Here is a 23,362-nt window from a genome sequence, read left to right as displayed (position 1 = left end):
GTCTGCACACACATTTGTATGGATCCCACAGTTTGCAGGAAACTGAAGTGTGAAGGTGTGCAATCTTTCAGATGTAAAATGTGACTCATTAGATTCTAATACAAAAGTCTACTTTCCATGTGTTAACTGTATAATACTTGTGCCAGGAGTATTGTTTCTGAAACTGTTTACTAATAACATAAATTCAGCTCTTTGTTTATGATCTTGTTACATGTCATTTGCAAAGTAAACCAGGTTGAGTTTAGACTTCATGTCTTGACAAATTTGGCAAATAAATGTTTAATTAAAATGAAAATGTGTGTATTGTTTCTTTCATTCAGTTAAAATATTTAGTAAATGTAGCACGTTTGTTTATTAAATAATAGTATAATTTTCAGTATCTTCTACCTTCCATTTCAATTATATCTACTCAATTATTTTACTCATTTTCACTTTTCATTAACTTCTAATTTTCATTACATTTACTCAATTTTGTACATCATTGTACTAAATATAGTTATTCAGGTCTACTTAATTTTTTTACTGACTTGTACTCAATTCATGAAGTATATTTTACATGATTTTTATATTTTTTTATATTTACTCAATATTTTTAAGTGTAAAAATGTTTCACCAAAAAAATTGAGTACAGCACAGTTTTATTTTTTAGAGTGTCGGGAATCAAATGCGGACCCTGCAATTGCAAGGCGATGCAAACCACTAAGCCTTACCCAGTTGTTTTTTTTTTTTTTACACAGATGTTTAAAAATCTGTGTATGGTCTAGCCTCGAAGCTTAACGTGGTGTGTGAAAAACATAGATGTATGAATGGAGGTTGGACACATTACATGGCTCACCTCCAGCACAAATACTGGAAGGTTCTGCTGCAAGGATCTCTATGCAGGATCTTCTCAGGATCTGAAAGGAAGACAGATGGAAGTATAGATCCCGAGTGTGCTTTGTGTTATTACACATCTTCGATAGCAGATAGAAATTTAACTGCACCATCTTCTTAAACCCTCTTTCTTTGCTTTATTTATGTCTTAGAACCATTGCATGCTGAGTTCAGAATTCTTGTGTAGTATGTGCGTTAAGTTGGTAATGATTCATTTTAAGCCTTTTACAAACTCTAACAATGTCATCTTAACCCTTAATTGGGTGACAAACCACATTGGTTACGTGTCAGGGACAGTGTCAGTACCGCAAGAAAAAACACATATTTGCAGAAATTAAGTATTTTTTGCATTTTAAATTTATGTGCCTTTAACTTTATTTGTGTTTCTATTATTATTATTATTATTATATACAGTTTTGGGGAAAGTTATTACCCAAGATGGGCCATTTCCCATTTTTAAGCTAAACACATACGGCTAAGTCCTCATTGGATCTTGACCTTTATAACGCTGACCGTAACAGACAGCAATAAGCGTAGTAACATGCACAAGAAATTTCACATGTCCACTGCCAGTGCCTTCTAATTTCCAAGCATTTGGTAGAAGTTCCCTTAATAACAACTGTAAGTCATAGCTCATGCATTTGTACATTTGTCACTGGTAATGCAGCACAGAAAGCCTTACCGAATCGATCACACTCTGCAAAGCCTCAAACCCACCATTCACTGGGAAAACATGATCTTTGCTGTCTGCAATCTTGGCAAGCTGAAACCAAATTACAAAAGCAGTCATATTCTGCAGCAAAACAAGCTGCTGTGTCTTATGTTTGGCTCTCACATTTGTCAGGCTTTCAATTTCTGAATGAATTCAAGTCTATTCTAAACTACAGCGAATCAACACACACCTGTGTTTCATTGAAGTCCTTCACCCCGACACAATAGACTGAGGCACCCAGGCTTCGGGAACGATTGGCCTGACAAAGCAACACAAAAATAGAATCGGTGGGAAGAAATACAAAGTCAGTGGCAGACTGTGAATCAGCATGTACAAGGTAAAATAACATAATATAATGTAATGACCACCTGCCTAATACTGAGTAGGTCCCCCATTTGTCACCAAAACAGTGATGCACTGTGTGTTCTGACCCCTTTCACTTGGAACCAGTGTTGCAACCAGCCTTCGCTTGCCATGATCCTATTCACCCTTGGACAACTCTTGGTAGGTCTTGACCACTGCAGACCAGGACCGTCAAACAAGAGCTACAGTTTTGGAATTGCTCTGTCCCAGTCGTCTAGACATCACAATTTGGCCCTTGTCAAAGTTGATCAAAAACAACCTTTGCTTGTTTCTTTCTGCTTCAAACTTAAGGAAAAGGGATTCACTTTTTGCCTAAAATATCCCACCCAGATGCGGCTAACCTGAGATATTGTACATGTACCTCTTGTGACCAGGACCAAATTGTGATGTCTAGGGTTAGCAAGAGCAATTCCAAAACTTCAGCTCTTGTGGGATGTTCCCAGGCTGCAGTGGTCAAGACTTACCAAAAGTGATCCAAGAAAGGAAAACAAGTAAACCATTGACAGGTTCATGAGGCCATGAGGTTCATGAGGCACAAGGCTGGGCCATGTAGTCCGATCCAATAAAAGAGCTAGTGTAGCTCAAATTGAGGGATAATGCATGGTTTCAATAAAACGGTGTCGGAATACATAGGTCATTACTGTTTTGGTAGCTTAAGGAGGATCTACTCAGTATTAAGGAGGATCTACTCAGCAGGTGGCCGAGGTACAGTACAAGGAGGTCTTGGAGGTTCGGCATTGGGGCAGTGGATAGCTCAGTGGTTAAGCCGTCAGACTATCGATGAGAAAGTAATAAGATCAGATCGAAAGAACTGCCATTGATGGCCACTTGATCAAGGCCCTTAACCCTCACCTGATTAGTTGTATTACTAAGATAAATGTAAGAAGCTCTGGATGAAGTTCTGTGCCAGATGCCAGTAATGTAAATGTAAATGACGGCTTGGAAGAAAAGCAAAAGTCAAACACGAAATCAATGGAAGCATGCAACAAAATAATACGCACTTTAAGAGTTGGTAAGACTTCACAAAATGTCTTAGTTGGACTTTGCTTTAAGGTACATTATATAAAGAGGAAGATCTATTAAAGTGTTTTAGTACTCAGGAGAATGGGACATGTGGTGCTGGGGAGGTGTGATGTCAAGACCTGATGGAAGACTATAAATTAATCTAATGGTTATGAGATTTCAGAAACTATTTCAGTACAAATAAGTTTTTATTATTAATTGAGTAATTTTTATGAATAGTTAGTAGTAGTTAATAGATGTTATACTGAACTGTTACCAATCATCTTTACACATACGTTTTTTAATATCTACTTTTTCTGCACATTTGCTACATTTTTTTTTTTTATCCTAACTCCACCTTAGATAGAAACTTTTGTTCATTTAGTTTCTTGTGTTGCGAATTATACTCTTGAACGTAGACGTTTTGACTGATCTTATTGAGATAAATTCCTGTCTGCGCAGATGTGCAGTAAGTACCTTTTTTGTTTCATTGCAAGCTTGGCAGACGAATGGAACGTAAATTGATCAGCCTCCCTTTTTATCTCATGTCCAAAACAAGGCATCAAAGTATTTAGCAGGTGATGAACGACAGCTGTATTGGTGTTTAGATCATAGCGGATTCATTGTTTTTTTTTTTCATTAGATTTCTTCTTTCCTCATGTGTGTACATCGGAAAAAAAGAGTCTGTGCTTCAGGCATGCAGAAAACTTCAGTTAAAGACAGGATTTTATACCAAGGTGAACCGGATATTCTGTAATTTTTTTAAATTTTTTGTTGCATACTTCTCTTTCAGCATAGTAGAAAAGATCCTCGTGCAGTTCTCCATCTGTGAGGGCGATGATGACGCTGGCTGTGCGGTACCCTGTTTAGTAATGACATCATAAAGATCAACTTCATAACTTTTGTAGGGATTTCATATGAGGATACTAATATTAATATGATAAACATACCCTCCGTGTTTCCATAGTAAATCTGTTCACTGGCCTAGAAGACAGAAGTCGCCATAAAGTTGATGAACGGTGTGAAAATTTCAACAGCAATAAATCAGATATGAAAATCCAACTTAATTTACTATAGTTAAGCCAAGATGGATGGCACCATTGACTCACCCTTTGGATACCCTCATGCATGAAAGTATCTCCTCCTGGCAGAACCCTCTGGAGCTCCTCCAGACCTTTACGAATTTTATCTCTGTCAAAAGAAAAACCCCAGGAATTACACCCTTAAAATGGATGGCATAAATAAAAGCTGTCCAGTGCATCAACAAACCTTCTTAGCTAAGTGGTATTTCCTAGAGTTGAACAGCCACATGTCACAGTAAAAAAGTATCAAGCATCAGATATCGACTATCAAAGAGTCTGAGATTCTCCTGACCATCTTCATCAAAACTGAGAAGAGCCCATAAACACTTTTTTTTTTTTTTAATTTATTTATGTGAACCACTTAATTCTTATTCTTATACACATTCTGTTCATCTCCCAGCAGAATTTGGCTAACCATTAGCTGAAAATCAAAAGTGAGCTTCAGGAGCCACGTCAGCTTGGCTCAGATAAGTGTGGAAAGCTTCCCTAATAAAACTGCATTTGGAAGGAAGAGTCAAAAATCTGTCTCCAGCCATTCGGTTTGGAAAGGAGCTACTCTCTGGATGCGACTGAGTCTCATGCTATCCCTTTTAGTGGATCAACCGTTGTCTGTAAAACTTATGTGTTCTTAACTCCAAGCAAATGAATAATGGTGTCTGCAGCTATGAGAAGCTGCGGCTGTAGCTGTAGATGTCGCTGCTGCTAGCTGCTGTTGGTATGAAAACTGGAAAGCAGGAAGACAGTAAACATTTCTGACTTTTCCTAGACATACGTTACCACCGTGGCTTGCAGAGAGTAAGAGCATATGGCATTGATCATAATGACCATTTTCAGAGCATTTGTCTTATTGGACCTTAAACTGCATGGGTCGTTAACCATAAAGCGTATTCCGTCCAGCTGAAATCATGCACTGGCAACGGAGATGTAACATTTCTCATGCATTTAATGCTTATTGCGTGCAACCTGATGCCCTGTTATCAGTGGTACAGAGTCCAAGCTTCGATAATGACACAAAGACATATAGCTTGGACACACACACACCGTGAATATGTAACATTATGACCACCTTTCTTATATTGAATAGGTCTCCTTTTGTCACCGTAACAGTGGGGCACTGCAGTATGTGTTCTCACACCTTTATATCACATCTAACCTTTTTCTGACTAGCTCTTCTATTGGATTGGACTACACAGCCCTAAATCCCCATGTGCATCAGTGAGCTTTGGCCACCCATGACTATGTCAGCTTAGTTTTCCTCCTTGGATTACTTTGGTATGTCCTGACCACTGCGGACCAGGAACATCCCACAGGAACTGCAGTTTTAGAGTTTCTCTGACCCAGTCCTCTAAAACTTGCGGCAGGGTAATGGGTGGTCAAGGCTCACTGATGTACATGGTGAGTGAAGGCTGGCACGTGTAGTCTGATCCAAGAGAAGAACTAATGTAGTTTAAATTGAAGAAAGGTTATTGCTGGTTGTGCAGCAACGTGTCGTGGCATGGAGGCGATCAGTCCGTGGCTCTGCTGAGGTGTTATGGAAGACCAGGTTGCTTTGATAGCAGCCTTCGGCTCATCTGCATTGTCGGGTCTGCTGTCTCGCAGCTTCCTTTTTACAATACCCCATAGATTCTGGTCCTTAAACCAGGTATTGGTACTTTTTGCAGTATGGGCAGGTGCCAAGTCCTGCTGGAGAATGAAATCAGTGTCTCCATAAAGCTGGTCAGCAAAGGGAAGCATGAAGTTCTCTAAAACGTCCTGGTAGATAGCTGTGCCGACCTTGGTACTGATAAAACACAGTGGACCTCAAGCAGTGGACCTTTACACTGGACCTCAAGCAACGTGGATTCTCTGCCTCTCCTCTCTTCTTCCAGACTCTGGGACCTTGATTTCCAAATGAAATGCAAAATTTACTTTTGTTTAAAAAGAGAACTTTGGCCCACTGAGCAACAGTCCAGTCCTTTTTTTGTCCTTAGCCCAGGTAAGACACCTCTGACGTTGTCTCTTGTTCAACAGTGGCTTGACACAGGGAATGCGACAGTTGTAGCCCATGTCCTGGATACGTCGGTGTGTAGTGGCTCTTGAAGCACTGACTCCAGCTCGACCCTACCAGCCCAAGCTGAACCCCATAGGAAATCTATTTGGTATTTTAAGGAGGAAGATGCGAGGGAGGGACGGAGCCCTGATGAATTGAATGCTGTACATGTTCATACTTTTTAGTAGTCCATTTTAACATTTTTAAAAGTTTTTTTTTTTATTGGTATATATTTTAATTTGCATTATAAAATAAAAAAAATAAATAAAACATTTTTGTATACCTACTACAGCATCTCTGGGGAAAAAAACCTCTTAGCTCATAGTAGCAAGGTTACTCACCTGTCCTCTGTTAACCGCATGAGAATTCGACCCTCGGTGGAAAACACGATAAAGGACATTCGAAGCTGTGGGCTGAAGGAAACAATCATGTGATTCACTCATGTGAAACCTGCTCATGCTGTTTGTGTGCTACAAATCTCCTTACCTGATGAACTTATGAGCCAGATGTGCCACAAAATTATAGATCTCAGTCCAGTGATGCTGCACACTTCCAGACCTGCACAGAGGACCAGAGTATTGAGAGCTTTATTAAGGCAATATATTGAAACATAAATTATTAATAATAATAGTTATAATAATAATAATAATAATAATACAAGGGACATTCAAGTCAAACCAGGATTTATGATGATCAATAATAATATTCTCCGGGATTAATCACCTGTGGCTAACTTGATTCGTCTAGCAGGTGATTATACGAAGAAATAAAGGGAGTTTTTAATTCTCATAACTGTGTTCTTATCCTGTCCAACCTAAAGTCCCGGTTTGACTTGAATGCCCCTTGTAGTATATTGACCAAATCAGAAACATGTGATGAAGCAGTTTCATTGTATGTTCTGATTTTCTATAGTACTAACACACACAGTCTAGACATCTTTTCCAGCTTTGATGTGGAACAACTGGCATTTTTCCTCCTTTCAAGTCCTTAAGGAATCTCTGAATACCGATAAATCTTCACCACCGAATCCCAGTCTTACTGAAAAAGACACTGGCTTCCCACCAAGTAGGCCATTTATTTTTGGGCCAAGCATTTCTACCAAAGCGAACAGCCCCCCATCCATATTTTCTCCCTTTTCAAACATGACCTTTTAAAATGATCCAGACAGCATGTGATGTAATGCAACCATATGTTAAACACAACGCTCAGCCTTCTGTCTGCTCCATATGGAGTAATTGTGTTGCTGTACTGTCTGAGCTAAATGTCACTCGCTCGGGGGAAAAATGGAATGACTTCATAGTCTCGTTATTGTGGTTTATGTTTTGTCCTTATAGTAATTACTGAAGTCAGGAACCAAAAGTTTTCTGCGCCAGATGTGAATCTAAAACGTGCATATGGTATGATATATAGTATATGATATTACACACATGACATTCAGACCTAATGTGTACCTTGTCATCTGTCCAAGTAAAAAGTGAAACATCAACACTATATTGGTATAAAATTTCATATTAATCCTAAAATAATGTATAGTGATGACTTCATTCGACAGGATACAGAGCTCTGCTGTAGTTTGTGAAGTCCTTTATCTTCTGCATTAAGCCAAATCATGTTTTTTCAGGGATGGTCGACTTCTCGGGAGAGGACATTTATTTTTTTAAAGGATACATTACACACAGCAAAAGCGTGTCATGATGATACAATATTGTTCATTAGAGTTGTGCAATGCATTATACACTGACCTAATAAGAATGATGAAGGGTGAACCCTGTACATGCATGCATACTTAAAAGTAGGTCAATCGATTTTTTTTCTTTTATTGTTTCAGATCTGTATTACACCACTGTGTTTCCTTTATGCTCGCTTCGAGGCTGCAGCTAAGGACGCTAGCGATGCTAATGCTAGCGGTGCTAACGGCTGCAGACAGGAAGTCACTGCCAGCACCGGAAGCGCGTTCATCATCACCGAGCATGACGTGAGGAGAGCCTTCAAGAGAGTGAACACCAGGAAAGCAGCAGGACCAGACGGCATCTCAGGCCGTCTCCTCAGAGCCTGCGCAGACCAGCTAGCACCTGTGTTCACTGAGATATTCAACATCTCTTTATCTCAGTCGGTGATCCCCACATGCTTCAAAGAGTCCATCATTGTTCCTGTCCCAAAGAAACCTCATCCTGCTTCACTCAATGACTATCGCCCTGTAGCCCTCACTTCAGTAGTGATGAAGTGCTTTGAACGCCTGGTCAGAGACTTCATCATCTCTTCACTACCAGACACACTCGACCCACTACAGTTCGCTTATCGTCCAAACCGTTCCACGGACGATGCAATCTCTCATCTCCTCCATACATCTCTCACTCACCTGGACACTCGGAGGGGGAATTATGTGAAAATGCTCTTCATCGACTACAGTTCTGCATTTAATACCATAATTCCCTCCACACTTACCACCAAGCTGGAGCACCTGGGACTCAGCTCATCTATGTGTCAGTGGATCTCCAACTTCCTAACTGGCAGACCACAGGCAGTAAGGATGGGCGGACATGTCTCAGCCCCTCTCACTCTCAGCACTGGAGCCCCCCAGGGTTGTGTTCTGAGCCCCCTGCTGTACTCTCTGTACACCCACGACTGCGTGGCCACTACCAGCTCCACCACCATCATCAAGTTCGCTGACGACACTGTTGTGGTGGGCCTGATCACGAACAATGATGAGACGGCCTACCTGGAGGAGGTTGGAAATCTGGAGAACTGGTGCCAGAGGAACAATCTCCTCCTGAACGTCAGTAAGACAAAGGAGCTGATAGTGGACTTTAGTACAAAGCAGGTGAGGAACTACCAGACCCCCGTCATCAACAGAAGCCCAGTGGAGAGAGTGGACAGCTTCAGATACCTCGGTGTTCACATCACGCAGGACCTGGCATGGTCCTGTCACATCAACACCGTGGTAAAAAAGGCCCGGCAGCGTCTCTACCACCTCAGACGCTTGAGAGACTTTAGACTGCCCTCCAAGGTGCTCAGGAATTTCTACTCCTGCACCATCGAGAGCATCCTGACGGGAAATATCACGACCTGGTTCGGGAACAGCACCATGCAGGACAGACGAGCTCTACAGAGGGTGGTGCGATCAGCTGAGCGCATCATCCGCATCGAGCTCCCTGACCTGCACTCGATCTACAACAAGCGGTGCTTGACCAAGGCCAGGAAGATCGTGAAGGACCTCAGCCACCCCAATAACGGACTGTTTACTCGGTTGCGGTCTGGGAAGCGATTCCGCTCCTTGAAGGCCAACACAGAGAGACTGAGGAGGAGCTTCTTCCCGCAGGCGATAAGGTCTCTCAACCACAACCACACCACTATGCAGAACTACACAATATTTTCATAATTGGTCAAATCCATCAATCTTCTTACATCCATGAACACTATGGACAATTACACGCTCACCTTCCCTCATATGTACACTACATGTCGTACGTTACATCCTGGACCATTGCACAAAGACACTTTAATAACTTTGCACACCTACCTTCACAACTACACTACATTTTACAGTTTTACGTTTACATCCTGGACCAGTGCACAAAGTCACTTTAATAACCTCTGCACTAAGACACTTTGTTCCATGCATATTTGCACACACCGTAAAGTATATTTCAATTTGCACAGTATATTTCTATTTTGTACATCCTATTTCTATTTTTATTTTTAGTTCTATTTTTTCATAGCACATTTCTATTTTTATTTTTAGTTCTATTTTTCCTAGTTTAATTTAATTTTGTAATTTAATTTCTATCGTATTTCTTTTATTCATATTTATTTCTTATTTGTAAAATTTAACTCTCTTCTAGGGTCAATGGCAGTCGTATAATACATTTCACTACATTTCGTACTGTGTATGTTTGTGTATGTGACAAATAAAATTTGAATTTGAATTTGAATTTGGCAACAGCAGGACTTCTTCTCACTGCGTCCAAAGTAAAAATGCTTGGTCAGAGTGTGGACAAACTGATGTGGTTAGGAAAAAAAGACCGAATCTTTTCAAACAGATGTACCAACTCATTCAACCCTTCTCTTTTGTGTTTTTTTTCCCATTGTTACTAAGATACAAGTCCCTATTCGAAGCCAGCTGCCAAAAAAAAAAAAAGGGGCCAAAACATTGGAACATCTGGATCTCATGGTGAAACGGGTTCAAGACAAGCAGAAAAGCAAAAGCGCAGGAATGATACAGTAGGAAATGTCAAAGAAATGCAAGGTAAGAGATGTTGTCTTTTAAAATGGACAAAAAGGAAACAATCAATATAATACAAAAACATACCCGAGATACAGTAGGTGTTAAATACTGTATGTTTTATAAAGATAAAGCAAAAACAGGCAGGAGAGGAAATATTATGAACACACTGACCTCTGTGAGGGCTACTCATAAATCACCAAGTACTTTATTGTGTCTATGACATAATACAAAGTGTTTCACATTTAAGCTCCTAACTGCTCCCACATCCTCGACCTTCTGGCAAGTACAGTCCTGCTGCAGGACACATTATTATACTGTATACTGCTCATCACATTGTTATTCATTCATTCCTCTTTCATGGACGAGCTTTATACTCGTCAAGAGAGGAGTGGATCTGGATTATACCCAAGGGACAGTCGGGGTATGCTCTTATTGGGACACAAAAGTATTGCAGGACATCATACACATGCATGTTCACATCCAGGGCCAATTTGCATATAATAGAAAACAATTTCTTAGATGTTTTTTGGAGGAAACACAAGATTCCAGAACAAAGCTATACAGACACTGACGGTATCCAGATAGATATAGAATTTCCCCCTAATGTGACCTCATAAAATAAGACCCACTCCCCTGGCAGTGGGTGTGGCTCATTTACATAGACACTAAATCTGTGCATTTGGAAGTGAAGTGAAACAGAAGGAGTTATAGAAAAAAATTGTGCAGCATCCATCATAAATATGTATATCAACATTAACATATTAAAACTAATGCATTAATACAAACCTGTGGTTTAAATCAGCGCTGCTGTAAAAAAAAAAAAAAACACTACAGTCTGACCAATCAGAATCCATTCAACAGAATTCAGCGATGTCATCTGCATAATGAAATACAACATACTTATTCACTATACTGTATGTTTGGTCTTACAGGTCATGTATTCCTTACCAACGTTTTCTACGTAATATTGATGCATTTTATAAATCTCAAGGTTTCTAACACACATATGAAAGTGTTGTAGCGTAAAGCACTGCCTGCCTCCTAGCAGTTTCTGCAATTATAACCAGATGCCGTTCCATTTGTCTATCCATTAAATCAGCCTGCCTCAGGTCCTGGATCGGTCCCTTGCTTTAATCCCTTGCTTTCTCATTGCCAAAAACAGGCCGTATTAGAGTGCTTATGCAATTAACAGTCAACCCTCTAATGAAATCAAGATGTCAAGTCAGCATGATAATACCAAACCTCAAGTTATGCAGAAATGAATCCATCCAGTATTTAAAAAAAATAAAAATAAGATAATAGATATTTGCTTTGTTAGAGTTATGAAGTGTGTGAAGAGAAATGAAAAAGAAAGAATAACAGTTCTGTTTAGTGGGATGCAACGAGCATTTGTTAGATTATATTTCCCAACAGCAATAATCAGGGGTGGAGAGTAACTAAGTGCATTTCCTTCATAACTGTTCTTAAGTATTACCTGTATTTCCCTTTCAGTCATTTTATAAGTGGGTACTTTTTACTTTTAACCCACTGCATCATAGAAACAAATGTCTGTACTTTCTACCTTACTACATTTCTAGATGGTGTTGCATTACATAACCACAGTGGTGTGTAGCATTTGAAGCAGTAATATCGCCACCTGCTGACTGTTATATGTAATTGTGTGATTTGCCTTCCCTCTGTAAAACGCCTAACACTCATAGCAGGTGTTTGAAAGTAGAAAATTAAATTAGAAAAAGAGAGAATGGCTTAATATCTTACTAGGCCTGAAAGGCCATTACAAGCTTAGGAATTTCGATACTCAAGAACACTTTAAAGGTAAGTACTTTTGTACTAGAAATGTTACTGGCGGACTTGTACTTTTACTTGAGTAATGTTTTATCTAGGGTACTGTATGTCTACTTTTACTTACGTACAGTATTTGTGTACTTTGCACACCACTGGCAATAACATCCTAGTGAAATAAAGAAAAATTCTTTATTGAAAGTGTTACAAGTTTCATATAAAATTAAAGCATGAAACTTTTCAAAAAGTTAAATTTAGATTGTTATGTGATCTTCTAACTTCTTTCCATGTAGCACCATAAACAGAACGACTGAGAACTGCTAAGTGTGTACATTAAAGTTGAACAAGTCCTGGATTATGGCCGTTTTAAGAAAAGGATCAATCTGGACTCATTAGAACACATGACCTTTCTCCATCGCTCCAAAGTCCAATCTTTAGGCTCCCTAACAAATTCAAACATATTCTTCTCACTAACAAGTGGCTTTCTTATGGCCATGCAGCGGTTAAGTTAACTGCACACTGTATGTGTGTGTGTGTGTGTGCATGGAAATGCTCTTACTTTCACTATTATACATAGCTGTGATTTCTATGGTCCACTTTATTACAATGCAACGTCACCTGTTGTTTAAGTGATCTCCATTTATGATTGTTTTTCTAACCACGTTCCTTCTGCTTTGCTTGTTACAGGTCCTTCTGAACCGTAACTTTAAGTATTGTTTGTATCCTTTACATACATTACTGCTGTCACCATAAAAGACTACCCTGTGCTCATTCCATGACTCTTATTCACAGTCTGTTTATAATGAACATCCTTTCATCACACTTTATACTGTTTGACTTTATTCTGTTATAGAAGCAGGATGATTTACAGTATAATCTCAGGATGAAAACAAGGATGGGTTCCATTTTCAGTCTCTAGGTTTCCTCCTCAGGGATTACTTCCCTTGCCAGTGTCAACTCTGGCTTGGTCTCGGATGCAAATCCACATCTGGATTTCATGAAAGCTGCTTTGTTGGCAATATCTATTGTTAAACAGTCTATACAAATAAAGCTAGGTTGAAATTAAATGACCAGGGAAAGGCATTTTACATCATCGCATCATGTTATGATTTAGAGTACTATTAACATTTATATACAGCAAAGATTCAGGACCAGGGTAGTCCTATGATAACTGCAAAATGGTATTTATGTCAGTACCATAGTACATAATACCAAACTATGGTACTTGGTTTTAGCATAGCACATACTTTGGTATATCACTTCATATTGGTAATATATTATAATATGGTAATATTGTAATCTTTGTGGTGCAGTTTTACTTGTTAGGGTACTTTCGAAAGGTTAGTACATAATTTTAGTGAATGCAATTGTACTTATAGGGCTCCATAATGGCTTCTAAATTCAGCAGGTATCTAATATGGTACCATACCATACCGTACCGTACGGTACCGTACCGTACCGTACCGTACCGTACCGTACCGTACCAATAGTGTATTCTAACATATCTAACATGGTACAGTAATATACCATACAGAAATATCTGAGATCATCAAAGATATAGAACAAGAATCATGAAAAAACAAAGGTGACATATCCTACAGAACATCATCATCATTGTCCTTATCATCATCATCATCATTGTCCTTATCATCATCTTCCTCATTATCATCATCATCATTATCATCATATTTTTCATCATCATCGTCCTAATAATTACTATCATGATCATCACCATTGTCCTAACTATCATCATCATCACCATCATCATTGTCCTAATCGTCCTAATTGTTCATCATCATCACTATCATCATCATCACTATCATCATCATCATCAGTAAGCTTTACCTAGGTCAGGATTATAGTGGATCTGGAGTATACTGGAGTCTCGGGATCATCGGCATGAGCCAGGAATACACAGTCAGTAGTCAGTAAGACGTCCATCAGAGGACATTATTCACAACTCATAAGCTGTGAGGAACCCGAGGAACCTTAATAAAATGCATGTAAATTCCAGTCCCAGAGGGTCAGTAAAGGTATTTTTTTAGGTTTTAGGACACGACAAACCACAGTTTCCAAACAGATTATGTTTATAAATTATATTATCTATTATTGACAAAATGTCAGTCAACATGTCAACAATTAAAATTGCTCCAGGGCTCCAATATGAGGCTTACATCTGTAACTGGATTATTTTTATTTTTACAAAAATCTGTTTCCGGGGGCTTGTTAAATTTATTTTACCCATAATTTGCCCCCTGGCTCTTACAGGTTTGAGGTCACTTACTGTAGATCATTTTATTGCATGGAGGAGTTTATATTTTCATAGTGTATCACAGCCATAGGGGGCACTAGCACGGCAAAGTCGCTATGACGATATGTCTCGTAAAAGGCATCATCATTTTAGGAGGCAGTAATTATAACAAACAGGAAGTAGTTGGCGCTAAAGGAATGAAGCTGAAGATGAGGTAATGCATTCTCATCCTCATTGTCCTGCATACCAGGTGTAAGGATTGTGCTGATTCGGAAAAAAAATCAGGTATTTTTTCAGGTTCAGTGTTGATGGTGACATGCACAAAATTCTCATGCTATGACACGTACGTCCCCCTCTATATACAGACGGCCTTAAAAAGCCTCTAAATCACTACAGTCCTTAAAGATGAACCTTTCCACAATAAATTGCATCAAATATTCTGTCCATATTCTTTTAGAAGTGAATGTACTCTGATGCTCTGAGGGTCCTGTTTATGATATATACAGTATGTGCAGAGAACACATGGGCTGCACTTACTTATCCAGGACGAAGTAGAGGTCGAAGCCTCCATAGCAGGATGGCGTTGCTTTTCCTTTATCTGGAGTTAAACCCACATTCCCGTCAGCAGTCCACACCAACAAGAGACACAGCAGCAGCACAATCCACCAGCACTTCCACTTGGTGTGAGCCATGGTCTCGGTGCAAGAAAAAAAACAATACACGACAACCAAAGGAAAACTCAAACCATAAGTCCCAAAGTGTCTGAGAGTGACGTCTTCTTCACTGCAGTTATTCCAGTGATCAGGTTAAAGCATCCTTAAAAAGAGTTTTGTTCGTCTTTAAAGTTCCAGAAGCATTAATGGCTGCTTAGATAATAGATGAGAAAAAAAAATAAAAGAACACATGCACAATTTAAACAATGGATGGTGAGCTGAGAGCCATTTTAATGGAATGAATTACTTGGAGAGAAAAAATAAACAAAAACAACAACAAGAACTTTTTTCCTGCACAAATGCACACGTGTATACACTGACATGTAGGGTACGGAATCATGCACCTCACTGACCCAGTTTCTCTATTCAGCATTACTAAAAGAGAGAGAGTGGGAGAGAGGGAGAGAGAGGGGAGGGATGTGTGTGTGTGTGTAATTGTTCATCACTGTCTTTCAGTCTTTAGCCCCACACTTTCCATTCCTTTTCCAACACAGACAGAAAAAAAAAATATTTAGGCAAAAGAATGGGAAGGTCCAGGCAGTGTAGCGCTGTAGTGCCACCTAAAGCCAGACAGCAGCTACAACTGATGCTAGTGTGACAGCATCCCGTCCCTGGAATGAGTCTTATAGTCTTATTACCACACATAGTCCACTCACAGAAGCACTTCTACCATAGTGCACAGCCATGCTGGTTCAGGACTACCTAAGGGGCTACAGTGAGTCTGATCAGCACTCTTTACAGCTGCGGTGATCAGAAAAGCATCTCGGAGCACAACACACATCAATATATACTGCATATGGGCTACAACAGAGGTCACAGTTGTAAACGCATTATGATTACCTGGTTGCATAATTGCATGATTTCTAACAGTACTTCTCAAACATTGTGCAGAGGCTCATTGTGGCTCATTGTGTAATTGCGTACACTGATCGTCTGATTAATGATTCAAAGTATTGCTTAATGGCGGGTTAGTTGTTAGCACTGTCGCCTTGCTCCTCCAGGGTCCGGGTTCGATTCCCGTCTCTGTGTGCATGGAATTTGCATGTTCTCCCTGTGTTTGGTGGATTTCCTCTAGGTACTCCGGTTTCCTCCCACAGTCCAAAGACATCCAGATGAGGCTAATGATGAGGCTCTCACCAGACCAAACTAAGCCTTCTGATGACTTTAAATGAATCTCAAATAAAAATGAATCAATTGAATCATTATATGGAGTATATTTCAGATAAAAGCCAGACATATAACTGCAAACTGTATTTACATTACATACAGTCTTAGAGAATCCAAATCAAAAGCCAGATTAAGCACCATTACAACACGCCTTCAACAATAAATCCTCTTGCTAGAAGGACATCTGATCATTTAACCTGCTGTCACAGTTCGCCACCAGAGGGCAACATGCTCCCGGACGCCATTTTGTTTTCGTTTGTGTTTCCTGTGTTTCCTTTGGTTTTTAGTTGAACTTCAATTCCCAGAGTGCACCTCGGTCAGGTGATTGGAGCACACCTGAACCGAGGGTAGTTAATTACGTTTGTTATAAATAGTCTTTCAGTTTAGTTTCCTTTGTCTGGCATCTGTTGTGTTAACTTGCGTTCAAGTTAAGTGGGTGTTATGTTTCCCTGTTCTTGGTGTCATGCCATTTCCCTAGCTCCTGGTTTGTGTTGTCCTTGGTTTAGTTTTGTTTATGTCCTGTCATGTCTTGTTTCTAGTTTGTCAGGTTATCTCCTAGCCTATGTTTAGTTTATGTTTAGCCTATTGTGTTTAGTTTATGTTTAGCCGTTGTGTTTAGTGTAACTCCCTGCCTTTAGTGTAACTCCCTGCCTTTAGTGTAACTCCCTGCCTTAGTTTAGTTATTGTACAGTTGAGATCCTGTTTTGCTTAGCTTGTGTTTCTCCTATGCCCTGTGTTGCTGTTCCTTCGTTCCCTTATGTAGATGTCTGTTTATGTTTGGTTTTTCTGTATTAAAAGACCTTTTCCCACCTGATCACCTCTGTCTATACACCTTCCTTAAAACCCACACGCAGCACCTGTTACAGAATGCCAGACCTAAAAAGTAATAGTATAGCGGAGGGGCCTCCCCTGGATATTTTTTTGGGGGGGGCTAGGATCATGACGTCGGGGCAAGCGGACCTCGTGGGTAGTCGGCTTGCCATCCGACGGAACAATGTGGAGCACGCAGGAGCGAGGGGAGCGACGCCCTGCAGTGCTCAGCAGCAAAGGACTGGAGAGGGCGAGCGAGCAACGCAGCAGGACTGGAGAGGCTCAAGGCTGGCGATACGACGCGTGCCCCCACAGACACAGGTCGACAGAACCAGGGGTAAGGAAAAACCCCAGTCGGAACAATGTGGAGCACGCTCGTCCAGCTAGACAAGGGGAGCCAGTGGAGGGCTCCAGTCTCCCAGAGAGCCCAGTGGAGGGCTCCAGTCTCCCAGAGAGCCCAGTGGAGGGCTCCAGTCTCCCAGAGAGCCCAGTGGAGGGCTCCAGTCTCCCAGAGAGCCCAGTGGAGGGCTCCAGTCTCCCAGAGAGCCCAGTGGAGGGCTCCAGTCTCCCAGAGAGCCCAGTGGAGGGCTCCAGTCTCCCAGAGAGCCCAGTGGAGGGCTCCAGTCTCCCAGAGAGCCCAGTGGAGGGCTCCAGTCTCCCAGAGAGCCCAGTGGAGGGCTCCAGTCTCCCAGAGAGCCCAGTGGAGGGCTCCAGTCTCCCAGAGAGCCCAGTGGAGGGCTCCAGTCTCCCAGAGAGCCCAGTGGAGGGCTCCAGTCTCCCAGAGAGCCCAGTGGAGGGCTCCAGTCTCCCAGAGAGCCCAGTGGAGGGCTCCAGTCTCCCAGAGAGCCCAGTGGAGGGCTCCAGTCTCCCAGAGAGCCCAGTGGAGGGCTCCAGTCTCCCAGAGAGCCCAGTGGAGGGCTCCGAGAACCCCGACAGGCATGAGCCAGAGCTGCCTCTGGCCAGCTTCGGCAAGCTTCCCCCGCTGCCCTACTTCGTCGACCTCGACGACGGCGAACCTCAGCCCTACGCGGATGGTGAGCTTCCACCTCTGCCCTGCGTCGTCGACCTGAACGACATCGTGCTTCCGCCTCTGCCCTGCGTCGTCGACCTGAACGACATCGTGCTGCCGCCTCTGCCCTGCTTCGACGGCCTCAACAACGGCGAGCCTTTGTCTGGCAATCCAGCTCTTCCTCCTCCGCCTTGCGTCGACGTCGAGTCACCTGCCTGTTTCGCTGACAACGACGCAGTGCTCCTCGCTCCGCCGCCCGGCTTCGGCGACGTCCCAGCGCCAGCGCTCCTCGCTCCGCCGCCCGGCTTCGGCGACGACCCAGTGCTCCTCGCTCAGTCTCCGCCCGGCTTCGGCGACGACCCAGTGCCAGTGCTCCTCGCTCCGCCACCCGAATTCGCCGACGACCCAGTGCTCCTCGCTCAGTCTCCGCCCGGCTTCGGCGACGTCCCAGCGCCAGTGCTCCTCGCTCCGCCCACCGGCTTCGGCGACGTCCCAGCGCCAGTGCTCCTCGCTCCGCCCACCGGCTTCGGCGACGTCCCAGCGCCAGTGCTCCTCGCTCCGCCCACCGGCTTCGGCGACGTCCCAGCGCCAGTGCTCCTCGCTCCGCCCACCGGCTTCGGCGACGTCCCAGCGCCAGTGCTCCTCGCTCCGCCCACCGGCTTCGGCGACGTCCCAGCGCCAGTGCTCCTCGCTCCGCCCACCGGCTTCGGCGACGTCCCAGCGCCAGTGCTCCTCGATCCGCCGCTCGGCTTCGGCGTGGACCCAGATCCTGTGCTCCTCGCTCCGCCGACCGGATTCGGCGACCCAGCTCCGCCTCCGCCTCCGCCCGGCGACCCGCCTCCGCGACGTCCCAGCGCCAGTGCTCCTCGCTCCGCCGCCCGGCTTCGGCGACGTCCCAGCGCCAGTGCTCCTCGATCCGCCGCTCGGCTTCGGCGTGGACCCAGATCCTGTGCTCCTCGCTCCGCCGACCGGATTCGGCGACCCAGCTCCGCCTCCGCCTCCGCCCGGCGACCCGCCTCCGCGACGTCCCAGCGCCAGTGCTCCTCGCTCCGCCCACCGGCTTCGGCGACGTCCCAGCGCCAGTGCTCCTCGCTCCGCCCACCGGCTTCGGCGACGTCCCAGCGCCAGTGCTCCTCGCTCCGCCCACCGGCTTCGGCGACGTCCCAGCGCCAGTGCTCCTCGCTCCGCCCACCGGCTTCGGCGACGTCCCAGCGCCAGTGCTCCTCGCTCCGCCCACCGGCTTCGGCGACGTCCCAGCGCCAGTGCTCCTCGCTCCGCCGCCCGGCTTCGGCGACGTCCCAGCGCCAGTGCTCCTCGCTCCGCCGCCCGGCTTCGGCGACGTCCCAGCGCCAGTGCTCCTCGATCCGCCGCTCGGCTTCGGCGTGGACCCAGATCCTGTGCTCCTCGCTCCGCCGACCGGATTCGGCGACCCAGCTCCGCCTCCGCCTCCGCCCGGCGACCCGCCTCCGCCTCCGCCCGGCGACCCGCCTCCGCCCGGCGACCCGCCCCCGCCTCCGCCTCCGCCCGGTGACCCGCCCCCGCCTCCGCCTCCGCCCGGCGAACTTCAATTCCCAGAGTGCACCTCGGTCAGGTGATTGGAGCACACCTGAACCGAGGGTAGTTAATTACGTTTGTTATAAATAGTCTTTTAGTTTAGTTTCCTTTGTCTGGCATCTGTTGTGTTAACTTGCGTTCAAGTTAAGTGGGTGTTATGTTTCCCTGTTCTTGGTGTCATGCCATTTTCCTAGCTCCTGGTTTGTGTTGTCCTTGGTTTAGTTTTGTTTATGTCCTGTCATGTCTTGTTTCTAGTTTGTCAGGTTATCTCCTAGCCTATGTTTAGTTTATGTTTAGCCTATTGTGTTTAGTTTATGTTTAGCCTGTTGTGTGTAGTTTATGTGTAGCCTGTTGTGTGTAGTTTATGTGTAGCCTGTTGTGCGTAGTTTATGTGTAGCCTGTTGTGCTTAGTTTATGTTTAGCCGTTGTGTTTAGTGTAACTCCCTGCCTTTAGTGTAACTCCCTGCCTTTAGTGTAACTCCCTGCCTTAGTTTAGTTATTGTACAGTTGAGATCCTGTTTTGCTTAGCTTGTGTTTCTCCTATGCCCTGTGTTGCTGTTCCTTCGTTCCCTTATGTAGATGTCTGTTTATGTTTGGTTTTTCTGTATTAAAAGACCTTTTCCCACCTGATCACCTCTGTCTATACACCTTCCTTAAAACCCACACGCAGCACCCGTTACACCTGCAAGATCTGGCAAAGGTTTTAATATCGGATACCCTCCCTGTCGCAACACTTCCATTTTCTAACCAGGCTTGGGATCGGCACCGCATACAGTGGCTGGGTTAATGGTATGGAGTGTAGGGTTAAGGGTTTTGCCCAACGACCCAGTCTCTTCTATCAGTACCCCAAGGTCCAACCACCTGACCTGCCACTGCCTAATTATTAGATACACTCCATAATGTGTAAGAATCAAGCTTTTGATTTTGTTTACAAGTTCAGTGCATATTAAATGATTCATGAAAATCCAGATGTTCGATAAGATGACTATCAGCACTGCCCTGTGTATTTATGTATATCTTCCAAGACAGAATAAATGGGGGTATATTCTTAATTAAAAAGATTCCATAATGTCCAATATATACTCAGCAAAAACACGTGGTCTTCCACTGCGAGGATGATCAGCTGTCCTTCCTGTCTCCCTGTAGCGCCGTCTTAGGCGTCTCACAGTGCAGACATGGCGATTTATCGCCCTAGCCAAATCAGCGGTTCTCATGCCTCCCTGCAGCATGCCTAATGCACGTTCATGCAGATGAGCAGGGACCCTGGGCATCTTTCTTTGGGTGTTTTTCACAGTCGGTAGACAAGTCTCTTTAGTGTCCTGCGTTTTTAGAACTGTGACCTTAAATGCCTACTTTCTGTAAGCTGTTAAAGTTTTAACGACCATTCCACAGGTGCATGTTAATTAATTGATTATGGTTAATTGAACATGTATGGAAAACATTGTTTAAACCCTTTACAATAAAGATCTGTAAAGTTATTTGGATTTTTACAACATTATTGTTGAAATACACAGTCCTGAAAAAGGGACGTTTTTTTTTTTTGCTGAGTATATAAGACATTTTCAACATTTGATTGGAATTATATTTCACTGCATTACTTTATTATCATTATAAAAGGTAATGCAGATTTGATTTGATTTTAGAGCTAAAAGCTTAGAGCCAAAAGTTACCGACTTCTCATTGAACTTTTATTTGCAAAGAGTAACAGAAATCCAGTTTCCCACAATATAAGTCATTTAAAATTCAACCTAAAACTGATTACAAGTCAAGCCACAGCCCAGATTATCAGCGATATGAAAGTGCCATTAATATTTAAAAAGGAAATAAAACTACACTAATGTTTGTTCGTATTACATTATCAGACCCACGGAAATAATCCCACGCTTGTTGTTCGTGAACCACCCATGTTTTTTTTCTCATATCTCTTCATGTCAGATGAAACGACCTGTATAAGGCAATGACAAGCAGAGCCGATTGCTCAAGTTATCAAGTCCTTTATTTGTCCATTTCTGCTGAGTATAAAAGGATGTGACTAAACCATTTAAACTCAGTTCGCGACTCCTGGTTTGAGAGAACTACCGAACAAACATGGTAAGGTGCAGGAGTTGATTTTAAACTATATTTAATCCCGTTCTTATGAGAAATTTGAACATTACTGTCAAGATAAAGACATTTCTAAGCATGTGAAACTGCATCTTCATCTTTGCAGAAGAGTTTGCTCCTCGGTGTGGTCGTGTGTCTGGCTCCTCTTCTGATCAGTGGAGAGTTTCCAGACTGTGAAACAGTGGAATTTTTGAAAGAAGGTAAAAAAAAAAAACGTGCATCATTCTTTTAAATGATCACATTATGAATATGAATACAAATATATTGCTATTATTTTTATACAATTTAGCAAGTATTTTGCTAATAAATTTGCTAACCGGACTTGATACGATGGATCACAAATAAGTTCTTTCCAGGTGAAACAAACTGCATCGATAAAACAGATGGAAAACCCCATGATGTGGATACTACTTGGACAAACTCTGAGTGCTACAAATGTCACTGCTCTTCTACTGGCATGACTTGTTGTGACACGTAAGCTCACCATTTCCTCACTTTCTCTTTCTAATCTAACTTAACAGATGGAGAGAGAATAATAAGTACAAAACACCATCGAGTAAATATTCATGACATTGAATAAGACTTTCACCATTACAAAAAGTACAGGTTTTTTATTTCATTCCAAAACTGTTGGAAGAGAAATAAAACTCGTATATCAAATTAGTCATATAACTGTCTTTATGTTCTGTAACAACTAAATACTGTACATTCTTACTTTAATTTATTAAATACATTTTATATCATGAAATAAAATGACTAACCCTACAAAAAATTTTAACTATTGAAATATGATTTATAAACTCTTAACATTACTTGTTTAAGAGAGTTCAACACTACATTTGGTACTAACTGACATGTGCGCTTTCAGAATTGTACCACCGAACAACCCCAGTCCTCAGCTCTGCACTGTGGAGTACGACTACGAGGCGTGCCAGGCCAAAGTCGTGAAAAGGGATGATCCGTCACAACCGTGCTAATGCCAGAGTCTGAGTCCAACGAGGTCACTGCAGATAACGATGTATACTTTATCTGGATCATTAAATACCTATTACACCAGAATGTGTTTGCTGCATTTGTTACGAATATGCTACAAAAAAAGCACTCATAATATCACACCCACTAAACCAGCGCATTACACTGATAAGTTTTTTCCATGCATCAGTGGCATTTATATCAAGAACACAATTTCACAAATCAAATATGAACTTTTAAATTTAAAAACTGATTTCAAGATTGCACAGTGGTGCAGTAAATATATAAGCTTTAATGAATTCAATGTTCAGTACCAATTTAAACATTATGTACGCAACAAAACAGCAGGAGATTATGAAATATTTTCCTTTAAAACCACAGCAATTTGCCAATAATTACATTTTTTGTTTATTAAAGAATGATGTCATAATAATAATAATAATAATAATAATAATAATAGTTATTATTATTATTGTTATTATTATTATTATTATTATTATTATTATTATTATTATTATTATTAATAATAATAATAATAATAATAATAATTATTATTATTATTATTATTATTATTATTATTATTATTATTATTATTAATTAGTGCGTCTATTAAAATATTTTCCTTCACTTTATCTTAATGATGAACTTTTGATTGTGCAGGATAACACAACAAAGTTAGGAGAGTAAAAACAAATGAAAAGTACTGGCTCACACA

At 42.2% G+C, this 23,362-nt stretch overlaps 2 protein-coding genes across 2 annotated transcripts in view; one reads left to right on the top strand and one right to left on the bottom strand.

The window, feature by feature from the left end:
* The window catches only part of LOC128530167 (anthrax toxin receptor 1-like), a 47,764-nt gene extending 32,389 nt beyond the window's left edge, over positions 1-15,375 (bottom strand). Inside the window, exons 1-9 of the mRNA XM_053503917.1 lie at positions 14,857-15,375; positions 6,548-6,619; positions 6,403-6,474; positions 4,060-4,141; positions 3,901-3,934; positions 3,733-3,812; positions 1,776-1,844; positions 1,556-1,636; positions 836-896 (exon numbers count right to left, since the gene is read on the bottom strand). Coding sequence (XP_053359892.1) covers positions 836-896; positions 1,556-1,636; positions 1,776-1,844; positions 3,733-3,812; positions 3,901-3,934; positions 4,060-4,141; positions 6,403-6,474; positions 6,548-6,619; positions 14,857-15,011 — 706 coding nt within the window. The 5' untranslated portion in view covers positions 15,012-15,375. The remainder of the gene's footprint in view (positions 1-835; positions 897-1,555; positions 1,637-1,775; positions 1,845-3,732; positions 3,813-3,900; positions 3,935-4,059; positions 4,142-6,402; positions 6,475-6,547; positions 6,620-14,856) is intronic.
* A 6,185-nt stretch (positions 15,376-21,560) lies between these two features.
* LOC128530166 (beta-microseminoprotein E1) lies at positions 21,561-22,734 on the top strand. Its single transcript, XM_053503916.1, has 4 exons — positions 21,561-21,663; positions 21,782-21,875; positions 22,032-22,149; positions 22,544-22,734. Exons 1-4 carry the CDS (start codon positions 21,661-21,663, stop codon positions 22,650-22,652), a joined length of 324 nt encoding a protein of 107 aa, XP_053359891.1. The 5' UTR covers positions 21,561-21,660; the 3' UTR covers positions 22,653-22,734.
* The last annotated feature ends 628 nt before the right edge of the window (positions 22,735-23,362 follow it).

Source organism: Clarias gariepinus, chromosome 9, assembly GCF_024256425.1.
Source record: "Clarias gariepinus isolate MV-2021 ecotype Netherlands chromosome 9, CGAR_prim_01v2, whole genome shotgun sequence".
Classification (NCBI taxonomy): domain Eukaryota; kingdom Metazoa; phylum Chordata; class Actinopteri; order Siluriformes; family Clariidae; genus Clarias; species Clarias gariepinus.
The sequence above is the reverse complement of the archived record's forward strand: the minus strand, read 5'-3'. Positions and strand labels throughout refer to the sequence as shown.

What these genes read in the sequence shown, in the direction of transcription:
- LOC128530166 (XM_053503916.1), top strand. An exon ending in AGTGGAATTTTTGAAAGAAG is followed by an intron (nt 21,876 to 22,031) that starts GTAAAAAAAAAA and finishes AGTTCTTTCCAG; the next exon opens with GTGAAACAAACTGCATCGAT. An exon ending in GGCATGACTTGTTGTGACAC is followed by an intron (nt 22,150 to 22,543) that starts GTAAGCTCACCA and finishes GTGCGCTTTCAG; the next exon opens with AATTGTACCACCGAACAACC.